This window comes from Oncorhynchus mykiss, chromosome 7 (genome assembly GCF_013265735.2).
Source record: "Oncorhynchus mykiss isolate Arlee chromosome 7, USDA_OmykA_1.1, whole genome shotgun sequence".
In the NCBI taxonomy this organism is placed as follows: Eukaryota; Metazoa; Chordata; class Actinopteri; order Salmoniformes; family Salmonidae; genus Oncorhynchus; species Oncorhynchus mykiss.
In genome coordinates, this window is record NC_048571.1 from 81360187 (window position 1) to 81381113 (window position 20927).

At 47.1% G+C, this 20927-nt stretch overlaps 1 protein-coding gene across 1 annotated transcript; it reads left to right on the forward strand.

Annotated features, from left to right (window-relative positions):
* Positions 1–241: 241 nt before the first annotated feature.
* LOC110528595 (DNA replication licensing factor mcm2) lies at positions 242–20327 on the forward strand. Its single transcript, XM_036984205.1, has 16 exons — positions 242–344; positions 1281–1471; positions 1654–1817; positions 1985–2103; positions 2992–3130; positions 4811–5030; positions 5282–5489; positions 5704–5838; positions 6128–6319; positions 10210–10303; positions 10522–10772; positions 11299–11538; positions 11691–11933; positions 12202–12384; positions 16262–16417; positions 19709–20327. The coding sequence occupies exons 1-16, from the start codon at positions 339–341 to the stop codon at positions 19817–19819; spliced, it is 2652 nt and encodes an 883-aa protein (XP_036840100.1). The 5' UTR covers positions 242–338; the 3' UTR covers positions 19820–20327.
* Positions 20328–20927: the final 600 nt, after the last annotated feature.

Consider the following 20927-nt stretch of genomic DNA (forward strand, 5'->3'; position numbering starts at 1 on the left):
TATTTCACAAAGAAAATATGGCCAATATGTGAGAACACGCCACAATTCTGTTTCTCACGTCTTCAGTAAAACAACTGATAATCAGCCACCCGGCTTTTTGAGTGAAACAAATCGAGCGCATCATAGGTATCCTGCTTTGCATTATATTGACCTATCACAGAGTACTCTTTTTGCTCCGACCAATCATAATGCTGCTCTTTGGTACCATTATTACATATTCATGATATTTCGCGCGTTTTGTATATCACGTGATGATTTCGCGGGAAAAGTAAGTGGTAAAAAAAACAAAAAAAAAAAACGTTTTCGTGGCAGCAATAGAGACAAGCAAGCACGAAATAATGGCGGTGAGTGATTATTAGCAAAATCGGCAATATATTCACCTTATACGTTTCAGCATATTTCCTATTTGACAGATAGTTGATTGTTTATTTCACGTTTATCTATTCCACTTGCTCTGGCAATTGTAAACATGTTTCCCATGCCAATGAAGCCCATTGCATTGAAAGTTGGTTATGTTCCTTGATAAATTATCTGAGGATTTCTGTTCGTTCGTGATGTCTTTTGCTCGCCTGTCAAAGTTGAGAAAGTGTTAGGAATCGACTCACGGTGTCTGGGACAGACAACTCATGTGCTGGTTAACGTTGTATCCATGATTGTATTAATCTTCATTAGTTCGCTAGCTAGTCAGACATCAAACTGATCTAAAATCTGTAGTTAATCGTTTATATTATATAGGTAAGTTCAGTGTTCATTGCCATGTAACGGTAACTAAATTACACAAAAAAATGTGATCTGCATGGCTTCTATTGTTAGCCAGGTAGCTAAAGTGTGCCATTTTGTCAGCCATCATAGCTAGGCACATCATTGTCACTATGAAAGTTAGCTGCTAAGAGCGTTGGGCCAGAAAAGTAGCTGGTTCGAATCCCGAAGCCCATCAAGTGAAACATCTGTCACGTGCCCTTGAGTAAGGCACTTAACCCTAATTGCTCCTGTAAATCGCCCTGGATAAGAACGTCTGCTAAATGACTAATTTTAAATGCAGCAATAAATGACTGTTAACGTTAGCTAGCTGGCTAGTAAAACTGCTTTCCATAGTTTGAGCCTTTGTTCACCATTTTTAAGGAATATGTATATTAATCTTAGCTAGCAAGCTATCTAGCACTGAACTGTGTGTTGAGACAATAGCTGGACTCTGTAATATATGAAATGCAACGTCTGTAGCAAATGTAACAATGCAAAAATACATCTGACTTGACTGCTTGTCTTTTTCCCGTTGTCAGGATTCATCTGAGTCATATCACATGGCAACCAGCCCCAGCAGATTCTCCAGGCGGGGGGAACTGACCTCCAGCCCCGGGAGAGACTTGCCCCCCTTTGAGGATGAGTCTGAGGGGCTCCTGGGTGAAGGAACTCTGCCTGGGGAGGAGGATGAGGGAGACGGGGAGGAACTGATTGGAGATGCAATGGAGAGGTGAGCAAGGGAGGGGAGAGAGAGGTGTTCAGACCCTGTAGTCTTGTACTGTAGTGCTTTACATGCAGTGTTTTCAGGTTATAGCTATGTTATCGCATGCTTACTAAGCACTTATACCAGGAATTATATAGGTTTATAATACAATATTTGCTTATACATTCTTCCCATCCCTCCCCATGCAGAGACTACCGAGCCATTCCTGAGCTGGACAGGTATGAGGTGGAGGGTCTGGATCTTGATGAGGAGCTGTCGGAGCTGTCTCCTGGAGCCAGGGCTGCTGCTGAGGACGCTATGAGGAGGAGAGACCGGGAGCAGGGAGGCAGGCTGAGGAGAGGACTGCTGTATGGTGAGAAGTTCTCTTTTTCATAGTCTGTTATATTTTCTGACCATAAGATTAGTTGTTCTACTCTTAGATAGTGGGATTGAAACGACACACAATGGTCAGTTTTTAAGAAACTCCTCATCGCCGTTCAACTCTCCACCTCCTCATCACCTTCCTCTTCCTTCTAACAGACAGTGAGGATGAAGAGCGCCCGGCCCGGAGGCGTCGCCTGGCGGAGCGGGCTGCAGAGGGCACAGGGGTGGACGATGAGGAAATGATCGAGAGCATCGAGAACCTAGAGGACATGAAGGTAATGAAATATTTATTATAATTCATATTATTGATTTATTTTTCTGTGAAGTCCACTGTATTTTTGCCTACCTTACCTTGTACAACACGTGCTATACAAATGGTTGATGGATGAATTGGTTGGTGGATGTATTGATGGTGGATGTATTGGTGATGGATGGATTAATTGGGTGGTGGATGTATTGGTGGTGGATGTATTGGTGATGGATGGATTAATTGGGTGGTGGATGTATTGATGGATGGCTGGATTAATTGGGTGGTGGATGTATTGATGGATGGATGGATTAATTGGGTGGTGGATGTATTGATGGATGGCTGGATTAATTGGGTGGTGGATGTATTGATGGATGGCTGATTAATTGGGTGGTGGATGTATTGATGGATGGATGGATTAATTGGGTGGTGGATGTATTGATGGATGGATGGATTAATTGGGTGGTGGATGTATTGATGGATGGATGGATTAATTGGGTGGTGGATGTATTGATGGATTAATTGGGTGGTGGATTTATTGATGGATGGATGGATTAATTGGGTGGTGGATTTATGGATGGATGGATTAATTGGGTGATGGATTAATTGGGTGGTGGATTTATTGATGGATTAATTGGGTGGTGGATTTATTGATGGATTAATTTTGAGTGGTGGACGGATGGATTAATTGGTTGGTGGATGTATTGATGGATGGCTGGATTAATTGGGTGGTGGATGGATGGATGGATTAATTGGGTGGTGGATGTATTGATGGATAGATGGATTAATTGGGTGGTGGATTTATTTATGGATGGATGGATTAATTGGGTGGTGGATTTATTGATGGATTAATTTTGAGTGGTGGATGGATGGATTAATTGGTTGGTGGATGTATTGATGGATGGATTGCTTGCAGGGCCACTCTGTCAGGGAGTGGGTGGTCATGGCCGCGCCACGTCTGGAGATCTACCACCGCTTTAAGAACTTCCTGCGCACCCACGTAGATGAGAACGGGCACAATGTGTTCAAGGAGAAGATCAGCGACATGTGCAAAGGTACTCATACAAACAAACAAACAAACAAACAAACAAACAAACAAAAATATATGGACACACCTTCAAATGAGTTGATTCGGCTTTTTCAGCCACACCCGTTGCCGACAGGTGTATAAAATCGAGCATACAGCCATGCAATCTCCATAGACAAACACTGGCAGTAGAATGGCCCAGTACTGAAGAGCTCAGTGACTTTCTTCAACGTGGCACTGTCGTAGGATGCCACCTTTCCAACAAGTCAGTTTTCAAATATCTTCCCTGCTAGAGCTGCACCAGACAACTGTAAGTGTTTATTATTGTGAAGTGGAAATGTCGATTCTGTGCTTCCAACTTCGTGGCAACAGTTTGAGGAAGGCCCTTTCCTGTTTCAGCATAATAATGCCCCGTGCACAAGGTGAGGTCCATACAAAAATGGTTTCTCGGATCAGTGTGAAAGAACTTGATTAGCCTGCACAGAGCACTGACCTCAACTCCATTAAACACCTTTGGGATGAATTGAACGCTGACTGTGAGCCAGACATAATCGCCTAACATCAGTGCCCAACCTCACTATAATGCTCTTGTGGCTGAATGGAAGCAAGTCCCCGCGGCAATGTTCCATCATCTAGTGGAAAGCCTTTCCAGGAGAGTGGAGGCTGTTATAGCAGCAATGTTCCAACATCTAGTGGAAAGCCTTCCCAGAAGAGTGGAGGCTGTTATAGCAGCAATGTTCCATCATCTAGTGGAAAGCCTTCCCAGAAGAGTGGAGGCTGTTATAGCAGCAATGTTCCATCATCTAGTGGAAAGCCTTCCCAGAAGAGTGGAGGCTGTTATAGCAGCAATGTTCCAACATCTAGTGGAAAGCCTTCCCAGAAGAGTGGAGGCTGTTATAGCAGCAATGTTCCAAACATCTACTGGAAAGCCTTCCCAGGAGAGTGGAGGCTGTTATAGCAGCAATGTTCCAACATCTAGTGGAAAGCCTTCCCAGAAGAGTGGAGGCTGTTATAGCAGCAATGTTCCAACATCTAGTGGAAAGCCTTCCCAGAAGAGTGGAGGCTGTTATAGCAGCAATGTTCCAACATCTAGTGGAAAGCCTTCCCAGAAGAGTGGAGGCTGTTATAGCAGCAATGTTCCAACATCTAGTGGAAAGCCTTCCCAGAAGAGTGGAGGCTGGTATAGCAGCAAAGGGGGGACCAACTCCATATTAATGCTGAATATTTCAGAATGAGATGTTCGCCGAGCAGGTGTCCACATACTTTTGGTCATGTAGTGTATTTGTATCAGGAGCTTTGTTAGGTCTGTTCTGAAGTCGGACTGCAGAGTCGCAAGGTGATTTGTAATTTTCAGTATCTATAGTAGGGCCGGGAATTGCCAGGGACCTCACGATGTCATAATACGTAGGTGCCGATCCAATATGTATTGCTATTCTCACGACTCTATGTATTGCGATTTGATGTTCCTAACATTGCTCGCCTATACCTCTGCTGCAGAGACGAGAGCCATGAACTAGTTTTGATCAGTCAGGGGGAAGTGCTGAAAACCATGTTGACTCACTATTTTTCTTTAAAAGAGGATAGAGAACAAACTATATGAACTACAACATTAGGGATTCTGCACCTGGCTGTACTCTACTGTGTCCTAAAGGTTCACGGTCTTGACGATAGACTACATTACTGATGTATTTGATCCAACCCCATCCAGAGAACAAGGAGAGTCTGGTGGTGAACTACGAGGACCTAGCGGCCAGGGAGCACGTCCTGGCCTACTTCCTGCCCGAGGCGCCTACTGAGATGCTGAAGATATTTGACGAGGCAGCCAAGGAGGTAGTCCTGGCCATGTACCCCAAATACGACCGCATCGCTCAGGAGATCCACGTCAGGATCTGCAACCTGCCCCTCGTCGAGGAGCTGAGATCCCTCAGGTTAATATTGATCACATGTCTTCCATGATTAAAAAAAAAAACTAGACTCCGCGATTACAAATTTAGCATTAGTAGATCAGGCCGACTTTTGCAATAACAACAGAGCGAGAGGCTCGTCTCCTCTACAGTTGTCACAGAGCTACAACGTGGCAGTAGAGTTAAGGGAACTCACATGCACACAGGCTGATACTGAGCCTCTTGCATCACTTCCTCTCTATAGGATTAATATGAATGCTTTTTCTCCTCTCCAGACAACTCCACCTGAACCAGTTGATCCGTACCAGTGGAGTGGTGACCTGCTGTACAGGTGTTCTACCGCAGCTGGGAATGGTCAAGTACAACTGTAACAAGTGTAACTTCATTCTGGGGCCATTCTTCCAGTCCCAGAACCAGGAAGTGAAGCCAGGTTCCTGCCCTGAGTGCCAGTCTTTCGGCCCCTTCGACATTAATATGGAGTTGGTGAGTCAGACGCCCAATAGAAATACTCTTAAAAAGGTTAGAAACATGAGTGGACCAATAAAAATAGTATCTAATGAGGTTGAACCAGGAAGGGAAGCCAGGCTTATGCCCTCAGCGCCACAGCGGATTCTTCACCAGAGTGTGAAGGCTGAGGGGCTGACTAATAGATAGACTAGGCAAGAAGTAAGATGTTTTTATTGTTTCTTTTTATCAGACTGTGTACCAGAACTACCAGCGAATCACCATCCAGGAGAGCCCAGGGAAGATCGCCGCTGGCCGCCTCCCACGCTCCAAAGATGCCATCCTGTTGGCTGACCTGGTGGACCAATGCAAACCTGGAGACGAAATAGTGAGTTTGACTCCTAACAGAACTAATCTCTCTCATTCTCAACACTGTAGGGCGCTGTAACATTGTCTGCTTGTGGGATGTACGGGGCTGTGAGACGAAAGACTCATGTCATTGCATCAACTATTATTTTAGTAGGTACTTGATGAATGCGAGGCCATTCTGAACAGCCATGTTTATTTTCTCATCCCAGCAACATGTCTGGAGTTAACATTCTAGATCCTTCTTGTCAAAGAGAATGTTGACTTAACCTAGCTAGCTGGTCGTAATAATAACTGCTCTTTTCCTCCAGGAACTGACAGGGATCTACAACAACAACTATGACGGCTCTCTGAACATGGCCAACGGCTTCCCAGTGTTCGCTACGGTCATCATGGCCAATCATATCGCTCGTAGAGACAACAAAGTGGCCGTGGCTGAGCTCACTGACGAGGACATCAAGGCCATCGTGGCGCTGTCCAAGGACGAGCGCATCGGCGAGAGGGTAAGTTAGTAACACCTACTGGTAAACTGTCAGACCACGAGCACATCAGAGTTAGGTGGGTTAGGTGGGACCCTGCTGGTAGGGTGGGACCCTGCTGGTACGGTAGGGGTGGACCCTGGTGGTACGGTAGGGGGGCGGGGGACCCTGGTGGTACGGTAGGGGGGCGGGGGACCCTGGTGGTACGGAAGGGGGGCGGGGGACCCTGGTGGTACGGTAGGGGGGCGGGGGACCCTGGTGGTACGGTAGGGGGGCGGGGGACCCTGGTGGTACGGTAGGGGGGCGGGGGACCCTGGTGGTACGGTAGGGGGGCGGGGGACCCTGGTGGTACGGTAGGGGGGCGGGGGACCCTGGTGGTACGGTAGGGGGGCGGGGGACCCTGGTGGTACGGTGGGGGGGCGGGGGACCCTGGTGGTACGGTAGGGGGGGGCGGGGGACCCTGGTGGTACGGTAGGGGGGGGCGGGGGACCCTGGTGGTACGGTAGGGGGGGCGGGGGACCCTGGTGGTACGGTAGGGGGGGCGGGGGACCCTGGTGGTACGGTAGGGGGGGCGGGGGACCCTGGTGGTACGGTAGGGGGGGGCGGGGGACCCTGGTGGTAGGGGGGGGCGGGGGACCCTGGTGGTAGGGGGGGGCGGGGGACCCTGGTGGTACGGTGGGGGGGCGGGGGACCCTGGTGGTACGGTGGGGGGGCGGGGGACCCTGTGGTCACAAGTCCTTCAGTCTTTTTCTTTTTTTTTGATGTATGGTTTATTTAAAACCTCTGATCTCCCCATCCCGGATCCGGTATCGTGAATATAGACTCAAGCTCATTACCATAACGCAACATTAACTATTCATGAAAATCGCAAATGAAATGAAATAAATATGCCATCTCTCAAGCTTAGCATTTTGTAAACAACACTGTCATCTCAGATTTTCAAAATATGCTTCTCAACCATAGGAAAACAATAATTTGTGTAAAAGTAGCTAGCTAGCGTAGCATTTAGCGTTAGCATTAGCGTTAGCATCCAACACGCAACATTTCAACAAAAACATAAAAGCCTTCAAATAAAATCATTTACCTTTGAAGAACTTCGGATGTTTTCAATGAGGAGACTCTCAGTTAGATAGCAAATGCTCAGTTTTTCCAAAAAGATTCTTTGTGTATTAGAAATAGCTCCGTTTTGTACATCACATTTGGCTACCAAAAAAACCCGAAAATTCAGTCCTCAAAACGTGAACTTTTTTCCAAATTAACTCCATAATATCGACTGAAAACATGGCAAACGTTGTTTAGAATCAATCCTCAAGGTGTTTTTCACATATCTCTTCGATGATATATCGTTCGTGGAAGCATAGTTTCTCCTCTCAATCAAATGGAAAAATACTTGCACCTGGCTTTGCGCACCGATTTCGACGCAGGACACCAGGCAGACACTTGGAAAATGTAGTCTCTTATGGTCAATCTTCCAATGATATGCCTACAAATACGTCACAATGCTGCCGACATCTTGGGGAAACGGCAGAAGGTCTAAGCTTATTCCTGTCGCATTCACAGCCATATAAGGAGACATTAGAAAACAGAGCTTCAGAAATTCTGCTAATTTCCTGTTTGATGTTTCATCTTGGTTTCGCCTGTAGAATGAGTTCTGGGGCACTTACAGACAATATCTTTGCAGATTCTGAAACTTCAGAGTGTTTTCTTTCCAAAACTATGCATAGTCGAGCATCTTTTCGTGACAAAATATTGCGCTTAAAACGGGAACGTTTTTTTATCCAAAAATGAAATAGCGCCCCTAGAGATCCAACAGGTTATTAATAACAGATACAAGCCCATTGACATACTGTGGAAACAATTATTAATGGCTTGTGGCACAATATACACTGAATGTACAAAACATTAGGAACACCTTCCTAATATTAATTTGCACCCCATTCTGTTTTGCCCTCAGAACAGCCTCAATTCATCAGGGCATTGTATTTAAAGCGTTCCACAGGGATGCTGGCCCATGTTGACTCCGATGCTTCCCACAGTTGTCAAGTTGGCTGAATGACCTTTGGGTGGTGGACCATTCTTGATACACACGGGAAACTGTTGAGTGTGACAAACCCAATAACGTTGCAGTTCTTGTCACAAACCGTTGTCCCTACTACCATGCCCTGTTCAAATGCACCTAAATATTTAGTCTTGTCCATTCACCCTCTGAATGGCCACATACACAATCCATGTAGCAAGACTTAAAATTCCTCCTTTAACCTGTCTCCTCCCCTTCATCTACACTGATAGGTGACATCAATAAGGGATCATAGCTTTCACCTGGTCAGTGTCTATAGCAAATGTTAATTGTCTATCTGTAGATTGGCTTTTAGTCATATTTTCTTTCGTCTCATCCCCCCCCACCGTGTCCACCCTGTTCATCCCCCACCCTGTTCACCCCCCCACCGTGCCCACCCTGTTCACCCCCCCACCGTGCCCACCCTGTTCACCCCCCCACCGTGCCCACCCTGTTCACCCCCCCACCGTGCCCACCCTGTTCACCCCCCCACCGTGCCCACCCTGTTCACCCCCCCACCGTGTCCACCCTGTTCACCCCCCCCACCGTGTCCACCCTGTTCACCCCCCCCACCGTGTCCACCCTGTTCACCCCCCCCACCGTGTCCACCCTGTTCACCCCCCACCCTGTTCACCCCCCACCGTGTCCACCCTGCTCATCCACCCTGCTCATCCACCCTGTTCATCCCCCCTGTTCATCCCCCCTGTTCACCCACCCTGTTCATCCCCCCCACCGTGTCCACCCTGTTCACCCCCCCCACCGTGTCCACCCTGTTCACCCCCCCACGTGTCCACCCTGTTCATCCCCCCCCACCGTGTCCACCCTGTTCGTCCACCCTGTTCACCCCCCCCCCACCGTGTCCACCCTGTTCACCCCCCCCCCACCGTGTCCACCCTGTTCACCCCCCCCCACCGTGTCCACCCTGTTCACCCCCCCCACCGTGTCCACCCTGTTCATCCACCCTGTTCACCCCCCCACCGTGCCCACCCTGTTCATCCACCCTGTTCACCCCCCCACCGTGCCCACCCTGTTCATCCACCCTGTTCACCCCCCCCCCGTGTCCACCCTGTTCACCCCCCCCCCCACCGTGTCCACCCTGTTCACCCCCCCCACCGTGTCCACCCTGTTCGTCCACCCTGTTCACCCCCCCACCGTGTCCACCCTGTTCACCCCCCCACCGTGTCCACCCTGTTCACCCCCCCCACCGTGTCCACCCTGTTCACCCCCCCCACCGTGTCCACCCTGTTCACCCCCCCACCGTGTCCACCCTGTTCACCCCCCCACCGTGTCCACCCTGTTCATCCCCCACCCTGTTCACCCCCCCACCGTGTCCACCCTGTTCATCCCCCACCCTGTTCACCCCCCACCGTGTCCACCCTGTTCATCCCCCCTGTTCACCCACCCTGTTCACCCCCCCACCGTGTCCACCCTGTTCACCCCCCCACGTGTCCACCCTGTTCATCCCCCCCCCACCGTGTCCACCCTGTTCATCCACCCTGTTCATCCTCCCCCCGTGTCCACCCTGTTCGTCCACCCTGTTCACCCCCCCCCACCGTGTCCACCCTGTTCACCCCCCCCCACCGTGTCCACCCTGTTCATCCACCCTGTTCATCCTCCCCCCGTGTCCACCCTGTTCGTCCACCCTGTTCACCCCCCCCACCGTGTCCACCCTGTTCATCCACCCTGTTCACCCCCCCCCCCCCCGTGTCCACCCTGTTCACCCCCCCCCCCACCGTGTCCACCCTGTTCGTCCACCCTGTTCACCCCCCCACCGTGCCCACCCTGTTCGTCCACCCTGTTCACCCCCCCCCCGTGTCCACCCTGTTCATCCCCTGGGCTGTCTCCTGTCTCTCTGCAGGTCTTTGCCAGTGTCGGCCCCTCCATCTACGGCCATGAAGACATCAAGAGAGGCTTGGCTCTGGCTCTGTTTGGCGGAGAGCCCAAGAACCCAGGTTGGTGAACCATTCAACATCAGCGGTAGCCAACGCTCCTTCTGGAGAACAACCTTCAAACTGAGTTGGCTGTTGGATAAAATAAAGAAGCATTTTCAGTAGTTTTTTTGAATGAGGGCCACCCTGATTGGCTGCTCAACCCTCTGCTATGATGCTTCTATCATCAATCATTTATCCTTCCTCAGTTCTGGGCTCTTACCTTTCCCTCTTTTCTCCAGGTGGGAAGCACAAGGTGCGTGGTGACCTCAACGTGCTCCTGTGCGGTGACCCCGGTACGGCCAAGTCCCAGTTCTTGAAGTACGTTGAGAAGGTGGCCAGCAGAGCGGTGTTCACCACAGGCCAGGGAGCCTCCGCTGTGGGCCTGACCGCCTACGTACAGAGACACCCGGTCACCAGGGAGTGGACCCTGGAGGCTGGAGCCCTGGTGTTAGCAGACAGAGGGGTCTGTCTCATTGACGAGTTTGACAAGGTGAGAGGGAGAAAGGGTTGATATGAGACAGGCATTTGGGTTAGACTAAGACTCTAGAGGCTAGGACCCTGGTGTTAATGGACAGAGGGGTCTGTCTCATCGACTTTAAGGTGTGGGGGGAGGAAAGAGGTTGTTAAGGTGTGTGGGGGGGGGGGTTGTTAAGGTGTGGGGGAGGAAAGGAGATGGTTAAGATATGTGGGGGGGGGTTAAGATGTGGGGGGGAAAGGAGATGGTTAAGGTGGGGGGGGGGGAAAGGAGATGGTTAAGGTGGGGAGGAAAGGAGGGGGTTAAGGTGGGGGGGAAAGGAGGGGGTTAGACTTGAGAGAGCAAGTATAGTATATTTCCAGCCACATTCAAAGTAAAGGATTTGTTCATTTAAAGCTGTTCAGTGCCTTGTGCAGGGCCATGAGTATTTTCAGGTCAGGAAGATCTCCTAACAATAACATGGAAGTGTAGGTTTTCCTGTCTGTGACACTCCTGTCCCCCTTCTGTAGACTGCAGTGCTCAACATGTCTCTTCTCTCCAGATGAACGATGCAGACAGGACCAGTATCCATGAGGCCATGGAACAACAGAGCATCTCCATCTCCAAGGCTGGCATCGTCACCTCGCTCCAGGCACGCTGTACTATCATCGCTGCTGCCAACCCTATCGGTGGTCGCTACGACCCGTCTCTGACCTTCTCTGAGAACGTGGATCTGACCGAGCCCATCGTGTCTCGTTTTGACATCCTGTGTGTGGTCAGAGATACTGTGGACCCAGTGCAGGTAAAGACTATTGGCCAACTTCTCAGCTTTCTGTTGTTCTCTCTCATCCCTGTAATGATATGACCGGATGTTTTGTTAGTTAGCTGATTGAATTGACACTTGTTCTTTGCAATATTGCAACCTTCTAACTTGTCTTTGTCTCTCATTTACAGGATGAGATGCTGGCTCGTTTCGTGGTGGGAAGCCACATCAAGCATCACCCCAGCAACAAGGAGGGTGGCATGGCTGGTTTGGAGGAGGTGGTTCTGCCCAACACCACAGACGTGCCTCCTATCCCCCAGGAGCTGCTGAGGAAATACATCATGTACTCTAAGGAAAGAGTGCGGCCCAAACTCAACCAGATGGACCAGGATAAAGTGGCTCGCATCTACAGCGACCTGCGCAAAGAGTCCATGGTGAGTGTGTCACAACCGGTGGTTTGAGCCCTCAGCCGGTAAGACCGTAAGCTAGCTAGCTGAGCTAAAGCCTGGGGAGATAATGCAAGGCCCTTAGCTGGCATGGGTCGATTTCATGCTTCAATTCACTTTCTGAGTTGATGCCGAACCTGAAACGGATACTTTAACATGTAGTTAGTTGTATTTTATCCTTGAGGGGTTCGTGACCTTCATCTGTCCAAACTGTCTACTGTCAATAATAATTGAATAACTTAATGTGTCTGTGTAGGCGACAGGCAGCATCCCCATCACGGTGCGCCACATCGAGTCTATGATCCGTATGGCGGAGGCCCACGCCAGGATGCACCTCCGAGACTACGTAGTGGAGGACGACGTCAACATGGCCATCAGAGTCATGCTGGAGAGCTTCATCGACACTCAGAAGTTCAGCGTCATGAAGAGCATGAGGAAGGTAAGCCCCTGGGAATGTGCTAGACTATTCGTGGTTCGCGTTCACTAGAGCAAATTGTAGCAAACCATTTTGCATCGGAAAGGGGTAGTATGTGTTCTTCTAGTTCTGTGAAGGGTAAGATGGTGCAGAAGGGGGGAAAAGCCCAAAATAGATTTGTCTCCACTTAAGTGGTCATACACTATTAATATAGAAGGGTTGGACTGTCTGTCACAATAATAAGGTGAATACAGTATGTCTAACACTGGTTCCTGGTCCTCTTGACGTTACCTGGCACTCAGACGAGATGACAAACTGCTGCTTTTAATTCTGAAACTAATTCGGACCTGCCAACATGTACGCATTTTGCGTACCAACTATGCAATTCTCTGTCCAGGTACGAGATCCGAGTTAAACGTATGCAGAAATGAATAGGGCCTGATTTGGGTTTTTTTTTTACAGAAAAAAAAAACAGAATCTCACATCCCGATTCTCGAACTGCAACACACAGACATGTACGGAGTTTGTGTCAACGGCCATGGAGATGAATACATCATTATTGAACGTAGCTGCCCCCTGTCTGCCCCCCCTCCTGTTTGTTGTGAAGCTGAGTTTGCAGACTGTCAGCTGTACGTCAACACATGGACAAATCCCTTTTCGACCCCGTGTGTTGTGGAAAGGTGAACACTAATTGTTTCAAGCTAACGTCAGTGAACATAAGATGGACATTCAGTGGGCTCTGAAGGGCCAGCAGTTCACTCACATTTTGCTATTGAAATGAAATAAAATGGAAATACGAAAAATAACTGGTTGCGTTTGTGGGAGTGGGATACACATTTTAATTCTGCATCCCATTAGTTGTATTTTCCATTTAACATGACGAGGATCTGATAGACGGTAACTAATTTTGATCCACGTCACAAAAACTATAATCAAAAATACAGTGCCTTGCGAAAGTATTCGGCCCCCTTGAACTTTGCGACCTTTTGCCACATTTCAGGCTTCAAACATAAAGATATAAAACTGTATTTTTTTGTGAAGAATCAACAACAAGTGGGACACAATCATGAAGTGGAACGACATTTATTGGATATTTCAAACTTTTTTAACAAATCAAAAACTGAAATTGGGTGTGCAAAATTATTCAGCCCCCTTAAGTTAATACTTTGTAGCGCCACCTTTTGCTGCGATTACAGCTGTAAGTCGCTTGGGGTATGTCTGTATCAGTTTTGCACATCGAGACTGAATTTTTTTCCCATTCCTCCTTGCAAAACAGCTCGAGCTCAGTGAGGTTGGATGGAGAGCATTTGTGAACAGCAGTTTTCAGTTCTTTCCACAGATTCTCGATTGGATTCAGGTCTGGACTTTGACTTGGCCATTCTAACACCTGGATATGTTTATTTTTGAACCGTTCCATTGTAGATTTTGCTTTATGTTTTGGATCATTGTCTTGTTGGAAGACAAATCTCCGTCCCAGTCTCAGGTCTTTTGCAGACTCCATCAGGTGTTCTTCCAGAATGGTCCTGTATTTGGCTCCATCCATCTTCCCATAAATTTTAACTGTTCCTGCTGAAGAAAAGCAGGCCCAAACCATGATGCTGCCACCACCATGTTTGACAGTGGGGATGGTGTGTTCAGCTGTGTTGCTTTTACGCCAAACATAACGTTTTGCATTGTTGCCAAAAAGTTCAATTTTGGTTTAATCTGACCAGAGCACCTTCTTCCACATGTTTGGTGTGTCTCCCAGGTGGCTTGTGGCAAACTTTAACCCACACTTTTTATGGATATCTTTTAAGAAATGGCTTTCTTCTTGCCACTCTTCCATAAAGGCCAGATTTGTGCAATATACAACTGATTGTTGTCCTATGGACAGAGTCTCCCACCTCAGCTGTAGATCTCTGCAGTTCATCCAGAGTGATCATGGGCCTCTTGGCTGCATCTCTGATCAGTCTTCTCCTTGTATGAGCTGAAAGTTTAGAGGGATGGCCAGGTCTTGGTAGATTTGCAGTGGTCTGATACTCCTTCCATTTCAATATTATCGCTTGCACAGTGCTCCTTGGGATGTTTAAAGCTTGGGAAGTCTTTTTGTATCCAAATCCGGCTTTAAACTTCTTCACAACAGTATCTCGGACCTGCCTGGTGTGTTCCTTGTTCTTCATGATGCTCTCTGCGCTTTTAACGGACCTCTGAGACTATCACAGTGCAGGTGCATTTATACGGAGACTTGATTACACACAGGTGGATTGTATTTATCATCATTAGTCATTTAGGTCAACATTGGATCATTCAGAGATCCTCACTGAACTTCTGGAGAGAGTTTGCTGCACTGAAAGTAAAGGGGCTGAATAATTTTGCACGCCCAATTTTTCAGTTTTTGATTTGTTAAAAAAGTTTGAAATATCCAATAAATGTCGTTCCACTTCATGATTGTGTCCCACTTGTTGTTGATTCTTCACAAAACAATACAGTTTTATATCTTTGTTTGAAGCCTGAAATGTGGCAAAAGGTCGCAAAGTTCAAGGGGGCCGAATACTTTCGCAAGGCACTGTAAATATAAACCTCTTGTAATTAAATGGAGTCGTGAGTTTAGAAGACGGTGCGATGAAGAATGAACGAGTGTCCGTTATAGAGGCAATGCTTCTGAAACGCCTTGGCACTAGATTTGAGATTGTATCAATTTCAAAAATCTGAAATTATGAATGCGCTGCAAAGAAATACAATGAGCACCTTTTACATGGGCTGAAACACCGGACTCTTCTAGCGAACAGCGGTCAGTCTCTTTGTGTTAGCCTACTGAACAGCGGTCAGTCTCTTTGTGGTAGCCTACTGAACAGCGGTCAGATTCTCTTTGTGTTAGCCTACTGAACAGCGGTCAGATTCTCTTTGTGGTAGCCTACTGAACAGCGGTCAGATTCTCTTTATGGTAGCCTACTGAACAGCGGTCAGATTCTCTTTACGGTAGCCTACTGAACAGCGGTCAGATTCTCTTTACGGTAGCCTACTGAACAGCGGTCAGATTCTCTTTACGGTAGCCTAATGAACAGTGGTCAGATTCTCTTTACGGTAGCCTAATGAACAGTGGTCAGATTCTCTTTACGGTAGCCTACTGAACAGCGGTCAGATTCTCTTTACGGTAGCCTACTGAACAGCGGTCAGATTCTCTTTACGGTAGCCTACTGAACAGCGGTCAGATTCTCTTTACGGTAGCCTACTGAACAGCGGTCAGATTCTCTTTACGGTAGCCTACTGAACAGCGGTCAGATTCTCTTTACGGTAGCCTACTGAACAGCGGTCAGATTCTCTTTACGGTAGCCTACTGAACAGCGGTCAGATTCTCTTTACGGTAGCCTACTGAACAGCGGTCAGATTCTCTTTACGGTAGCCTACTGAACAGCGGTCAGATTCTCTTTACGGTAGCCTACTGAACAGCGGTCAGATTCTCTTTACGGTAGCCTACTGAACAGCGGTCAGATTCTCTTTACGGTAGCCTACTGAACAGCGGTCAGATTCTCTTTACGGTAGCCTACTGAACAGTGGTCAGATTCTCTTTACGGTAGTCTACTGAACAGTGGTCAGATTCTCTTTACGGTAGCCTACTGAACAGCGGTCAGATTCTCTTTACGGTAGCCTACTGAACAAGCTTAGCCTAGTTAAGCTTTGTGTAGCCTGACTTCTACCATAGGTGTAAATGGAATGCTGTCAAAGTATTCCAACGTTTTGCAAGACTTGATTTAGTACAATTGCGATCAGACTCACAAACAGCATGCGCACGAGCGTGGGGGGGGGGGATCTCAATTCGGCGTGTGTTGAATCTCATTTGCCGCACGCGTCTGGCACTCTAAAAGGTTGGACAGGGTTGGCAGGTCTGCTAAACTTATCCCTTGTTTCCTCCTCTCTCTAGACGTTTGCCCGTTACCTGGCGTTCAGAAAAGACAACAATGAGTTGCTGCTGTTCATCCTGAAGCAGCTGGTGTCCGAGCAGGTGACGTATCAGAGGAACCGGTACGGAGCACAGCAGGACACCATCGAGATCCCAGAGAAAGACCTGGTGGACAAGGTAATGAAGCCGGTGTCTTAATGAATGGTGTAAAATGTATTCTTTTAATTTCTACTGTAATGTACTATACCGAGCTGCTAACCATGGTGCAATCTCAATCTGAGATGGTTTCCTCTCGGTCTCCTCTCCCTCATTGTATTCTAGCAAGATGCTAACAGCGTCAGCGCCGTGGTAGTAGGATTCGGTCTTAGTCCTGCATTGAAGCTTTGCCTGTTTGATGGTTCGTCTGAGGGCATGGAGGGGATTTCATATAAGTGTCCCGCTCCTTGAAAGCGTCAGCTCTACCCTTTAGCTCTGTGCAGATGTTGCCTGTAATCCTTGGCTTCTGGTTGGGATATGTACGTACAGTCACTGTGGGGACAACGTCATTGATGAAGCCGGTGATGGAAGTGGTGTACTCCTCAATGCCATTTGATAAATCCCGTAACATATTCTAGTCTGTGCTAGCAGAACACTCCTGTAGCATCCTCGTCATCTGACCACTTCCGTATTGAGCGAGTCACTGGTACTTCCTGCTTTAGTTTTTGCTTGTAATCAGGAGGATATAATTATGGTCAGAATTTCCAAATGTAGGGTGAGCTTTGTATGCTTCTCTGTGTGGAGTAACGGTTGTATAGAGTAGTGTGAAGTTGCTTTCTATTTCTGTTCTTCCCCTTGGGGAAAATGTTTAAATTTGTTGTCAATGCTGATATAAACTGAACAAAAATATAAATGCAACATTCTATATCTTGACTAGATTAAACATCATTTGGGGCTATTTGTGAAGTTCAATAGTTTCCCCATATACAGTGCATTCGGGAAGTATTCAGACCCCTTGACATTTTCCACGTTTTGTTACGTTGCAGTCTTATTCTAAAATGAGGGGAAACGAGCAATTTAATCTAATCTACACACACATACATACACACACACACACATTACCTCATAATGACAAAGTGAAAACGGGTTTAGATTTTTTAACAAATGTATTAAAAATCAAACTGAAATATTACATTTTCACAAGTATTCAGACCCTTTACTCAGTACTTTGTTGAAGCCCCTTTGGCAGCAATATCAGCCTCAAGTCGTCTTGGGTATGAGGCAACAAGTTTGGCACACCTGTTTTTGGGGAGTTTCTCCCATTCTTCTCTGCAGATCCTCTCAAGCTCTGTCAGGTTGGACAGGGAGTGTTGCTGCACAGCTATTTTCAGGTCTCTCCAGAGATGTTCGATTGGGTTCAAGTCGGGGCTCTGGCTGGGCCACTCAAGGACATTCTTCAGAGACTTGTCTCGAAGCCACTCCTGCGCTGTCTTGGCTGTGTGCTTAGGGTCGTTGTCCTGTTGGAAGGTGAACCTTCGCCCCAGTCTGAGGTCCTGAGTGCTCTGTAGCAGGTGTTCATCAAGGATCTGTCTGTACTTTGCTCCGTTTATCTTTCCCTCGATCCTGACTAGTCTCCCAGTCCCTGCCGTTGAAAAGCATCCCCACACCATGATGCTGCCACCACCGTGCTTCACCGTAGGGATGGTGCCAGGTTCCCTCCAGACGTAATGCTTGGCATTCAGGCCCAAGAGTTCAATCTTGACCAGATAATTTTGTTTCTCATGGGCTGAGATTCCTTTAGGTGCCTTTTGGCAAACTCCAAGTGGGCTGTCTCATGCCTTTTACTGAGGAGTGGCTTCCATCTGGCCACTCTACCATAAACAGACCTTACAGTAAACCAACAATACGGTTAAAAAAATACATTAAAAAATACGGATAAGAAATAAGTAAGTCCCCAGCACAAGGTGCACCTGTGCAGCAATAAAATAACAATACCGTTTGAGGGAATATGTACAGTTATTGAAGTGACAATGCATAGATAACATGTTTTTATCTTTTTATTTAACTAGGCAAGTCAGTTAAGAACAAATGTATAATGACAACCTACTGGGGAACAGTGGGTTAACTGCCTTGTTCAGGGGCAGAACAACTTTTTTTTTTACCTTGTCAGCTTGGGATTCGATCCCGCAACCTTTTGGTTACTGGCCCAACACTCTTAACCACTAGGCTACCTGCCGCCCCTGATAACAACAGAGTAGCAGCGGTGTAAAAGGGAGGGGAGGCAAAGGGGGGTAGCCATTTGGTGTTCAGGAGTCTTATGGCTTGGGGGTGGAAGCTGTTTAGAAGCCTCTTGGACCTCGTCTTGTCGCTCCGTTACAGCTTGCTGTGCGGTAGCAGAGAGAACAGTCTATGGCTCAGGTGGCTGGAGTCTTTGACAATTTTTAGGGCCTTCCTCTGACACCGATTGCTTAATTTTGGCCAGGCGGCCAGCTCTAGGAAGAGTTCTTGGTGGTTCCAAACTTCTTCCATTTAAGAATGATGGAGGCCACTCTGTTCTTGGGGACCTTCAATGCTGCTAACATTTTTTTGGTACACTTCCCCAGGTCTAAACCGGTTTTTCATTTTGTCATTATGGGGTATTGTGTAATTTTTTTTAAAATAAGGCTGCAACGTAACAATGTAAAAAAAAGTTGAGGGGTCTGAGTACTTTCCGAATGCACTGTACACGGATCAAAAATGTAAACACAACATTTAAAGTGTTGGTCCCATGTTTCATGAGCTGAAATAAAAGATCCCAGAAATGTTCTGTACGCACAAAAAGCTTATTTTTCTCATTTTGTGCACAAATTTGTTGACATCCCTCTTAGTGAGCATTTTTTTGCCAAGATAATCCATCCACCTGACAGGTGTGGCATGAAGAAGCTGATTTTAACAGCATGATCATTACACAGGTGCACCTTGTGCTGGGGACAAAAGGCCACTCTAAAACGTGCAAGTTTGTCACAACACAATGCCACAGATCGCTCAATTTGAGGGAGAATGCAATTGGCACGTTGACTGCACCAATGTCCACCAGAGTTGTTGCCATTGAAAAATACCATAAGCCACCAAGTCATTTTAGAGTTTGGCAGTACGTCCAACTGGCCTTACAACACAGACATGTGTGGGCAAGCGGTTTCCTGTAAAATGAGTGCCCCCTGGTGGCTTTGTGGTTATGGCATTGCCAGACATAAGTTACTGACAACTAACACAATTGCATTTTATCCATGACAATTTGAATGCAAAGGAATACCGTGACGAGATCCTGTTTTTTTGTGGGGGGTGGTATCTGTATTACCAGTCATGTGAAATCCACAGATTAGGGCCCAATACATTTATTTAAATTGACTAATTTCCTCATATGAACTATAACTCAGTAACAATCTTTTTGAAATTGTTGCATTTTTCTTTTCGTTCAGTATAGTTGAATTGTTCTGTTCTCTCCTTCCCCAGGCCAGACAGATCAGCATCCACAACCTGTCAGCGTTCTATGACAGCGACGCGTTCCGATCCAACAAGTTCTCTCACGACATGAAGAAGAAGCTGATCCTGCAGCAGTTCTAAGTCTGTCCATCTGCTGTTGCCTGGGGGGGAAGACTAACTCATGCGTTCTAAATGCACCCTATTCCCTATGTAGTGCACAATTTTGGACCTGGGCCCACAGGGTGCTGTTTGGGGCACTATCTCAGTCTGGATGTGTAAATAATTGTAAATATTTGTCACCCTGTTGGGAGAATTCTAATAAGTCGTAAAATGGCCAATTTCATGGTCTGGATTCATGGTCTGGATTCATGGACTGGATTCATTGTACGACTTGTGTGAGTGTAACATGTATATTTCTTCATAATGAACTTTTCAACTTTCTCCTCTTGGAACACAGCTTGTGTGTTGTCAAATTGAAGTGTTTTTGTAATGTTGTGGTTTAGCTGTATTCATGTTTTTGAAAGATTAACTACAATAGTTCTGGGTTCATTTTGGTCGACCCAGAACTAAAGTATTGCATAATTTTTGACTGCACCATGTACACTTAGCAAAAAAATAAATAAACAGAACATGTAACGTGTCGGTTTCATGATTTGAAATAAAAAAAACTCCATTAAATTGTACATTCCTCTCATTTTGTGAACACATTTGTGTTCCCCTGTTAGTGAGCATTTCTCCTTTGCCAAGATCATCCATCCACCTGACAGGTGTGGTCTATCAAAGTTGATAAGGCATGATAAGTACACAGGTGCACCTTGTTGGATCCATAAAGGTGCTGTTTTGTCCACAATGCTACTGATGTCAAGTTTTGTAGGAGCGTGCAATTGGCATGCTGACTGCAGGAATGTCCACCAGAGCTGTTGCCAGAGTGATTGAGTGGTAATTTCTCTACCATAAGCCGCCTCCAATGTTGTTTTGGCTAATATGGCAGTATGTCCAACTGGCCTCACAACCGTAGACCACATGTAACCACGCCAACCCAGAACCCACACATCTGGCTTCACCTTTGGGATGGTCTGAGGGTGGGTGCTGAGGAGTTTTTCTGTCTAATAAAGCCCCTTTGTTAGGAAACAACTCATTCTGTGCCTGGCTCCCCAGTGGGTGGGCCTTTGCCCACCCATGGCTGCACCCCTGCCCAGTCATGTGTAATCCATAGATTAGGGCCTAATGAATTTATTTAAATTGACTG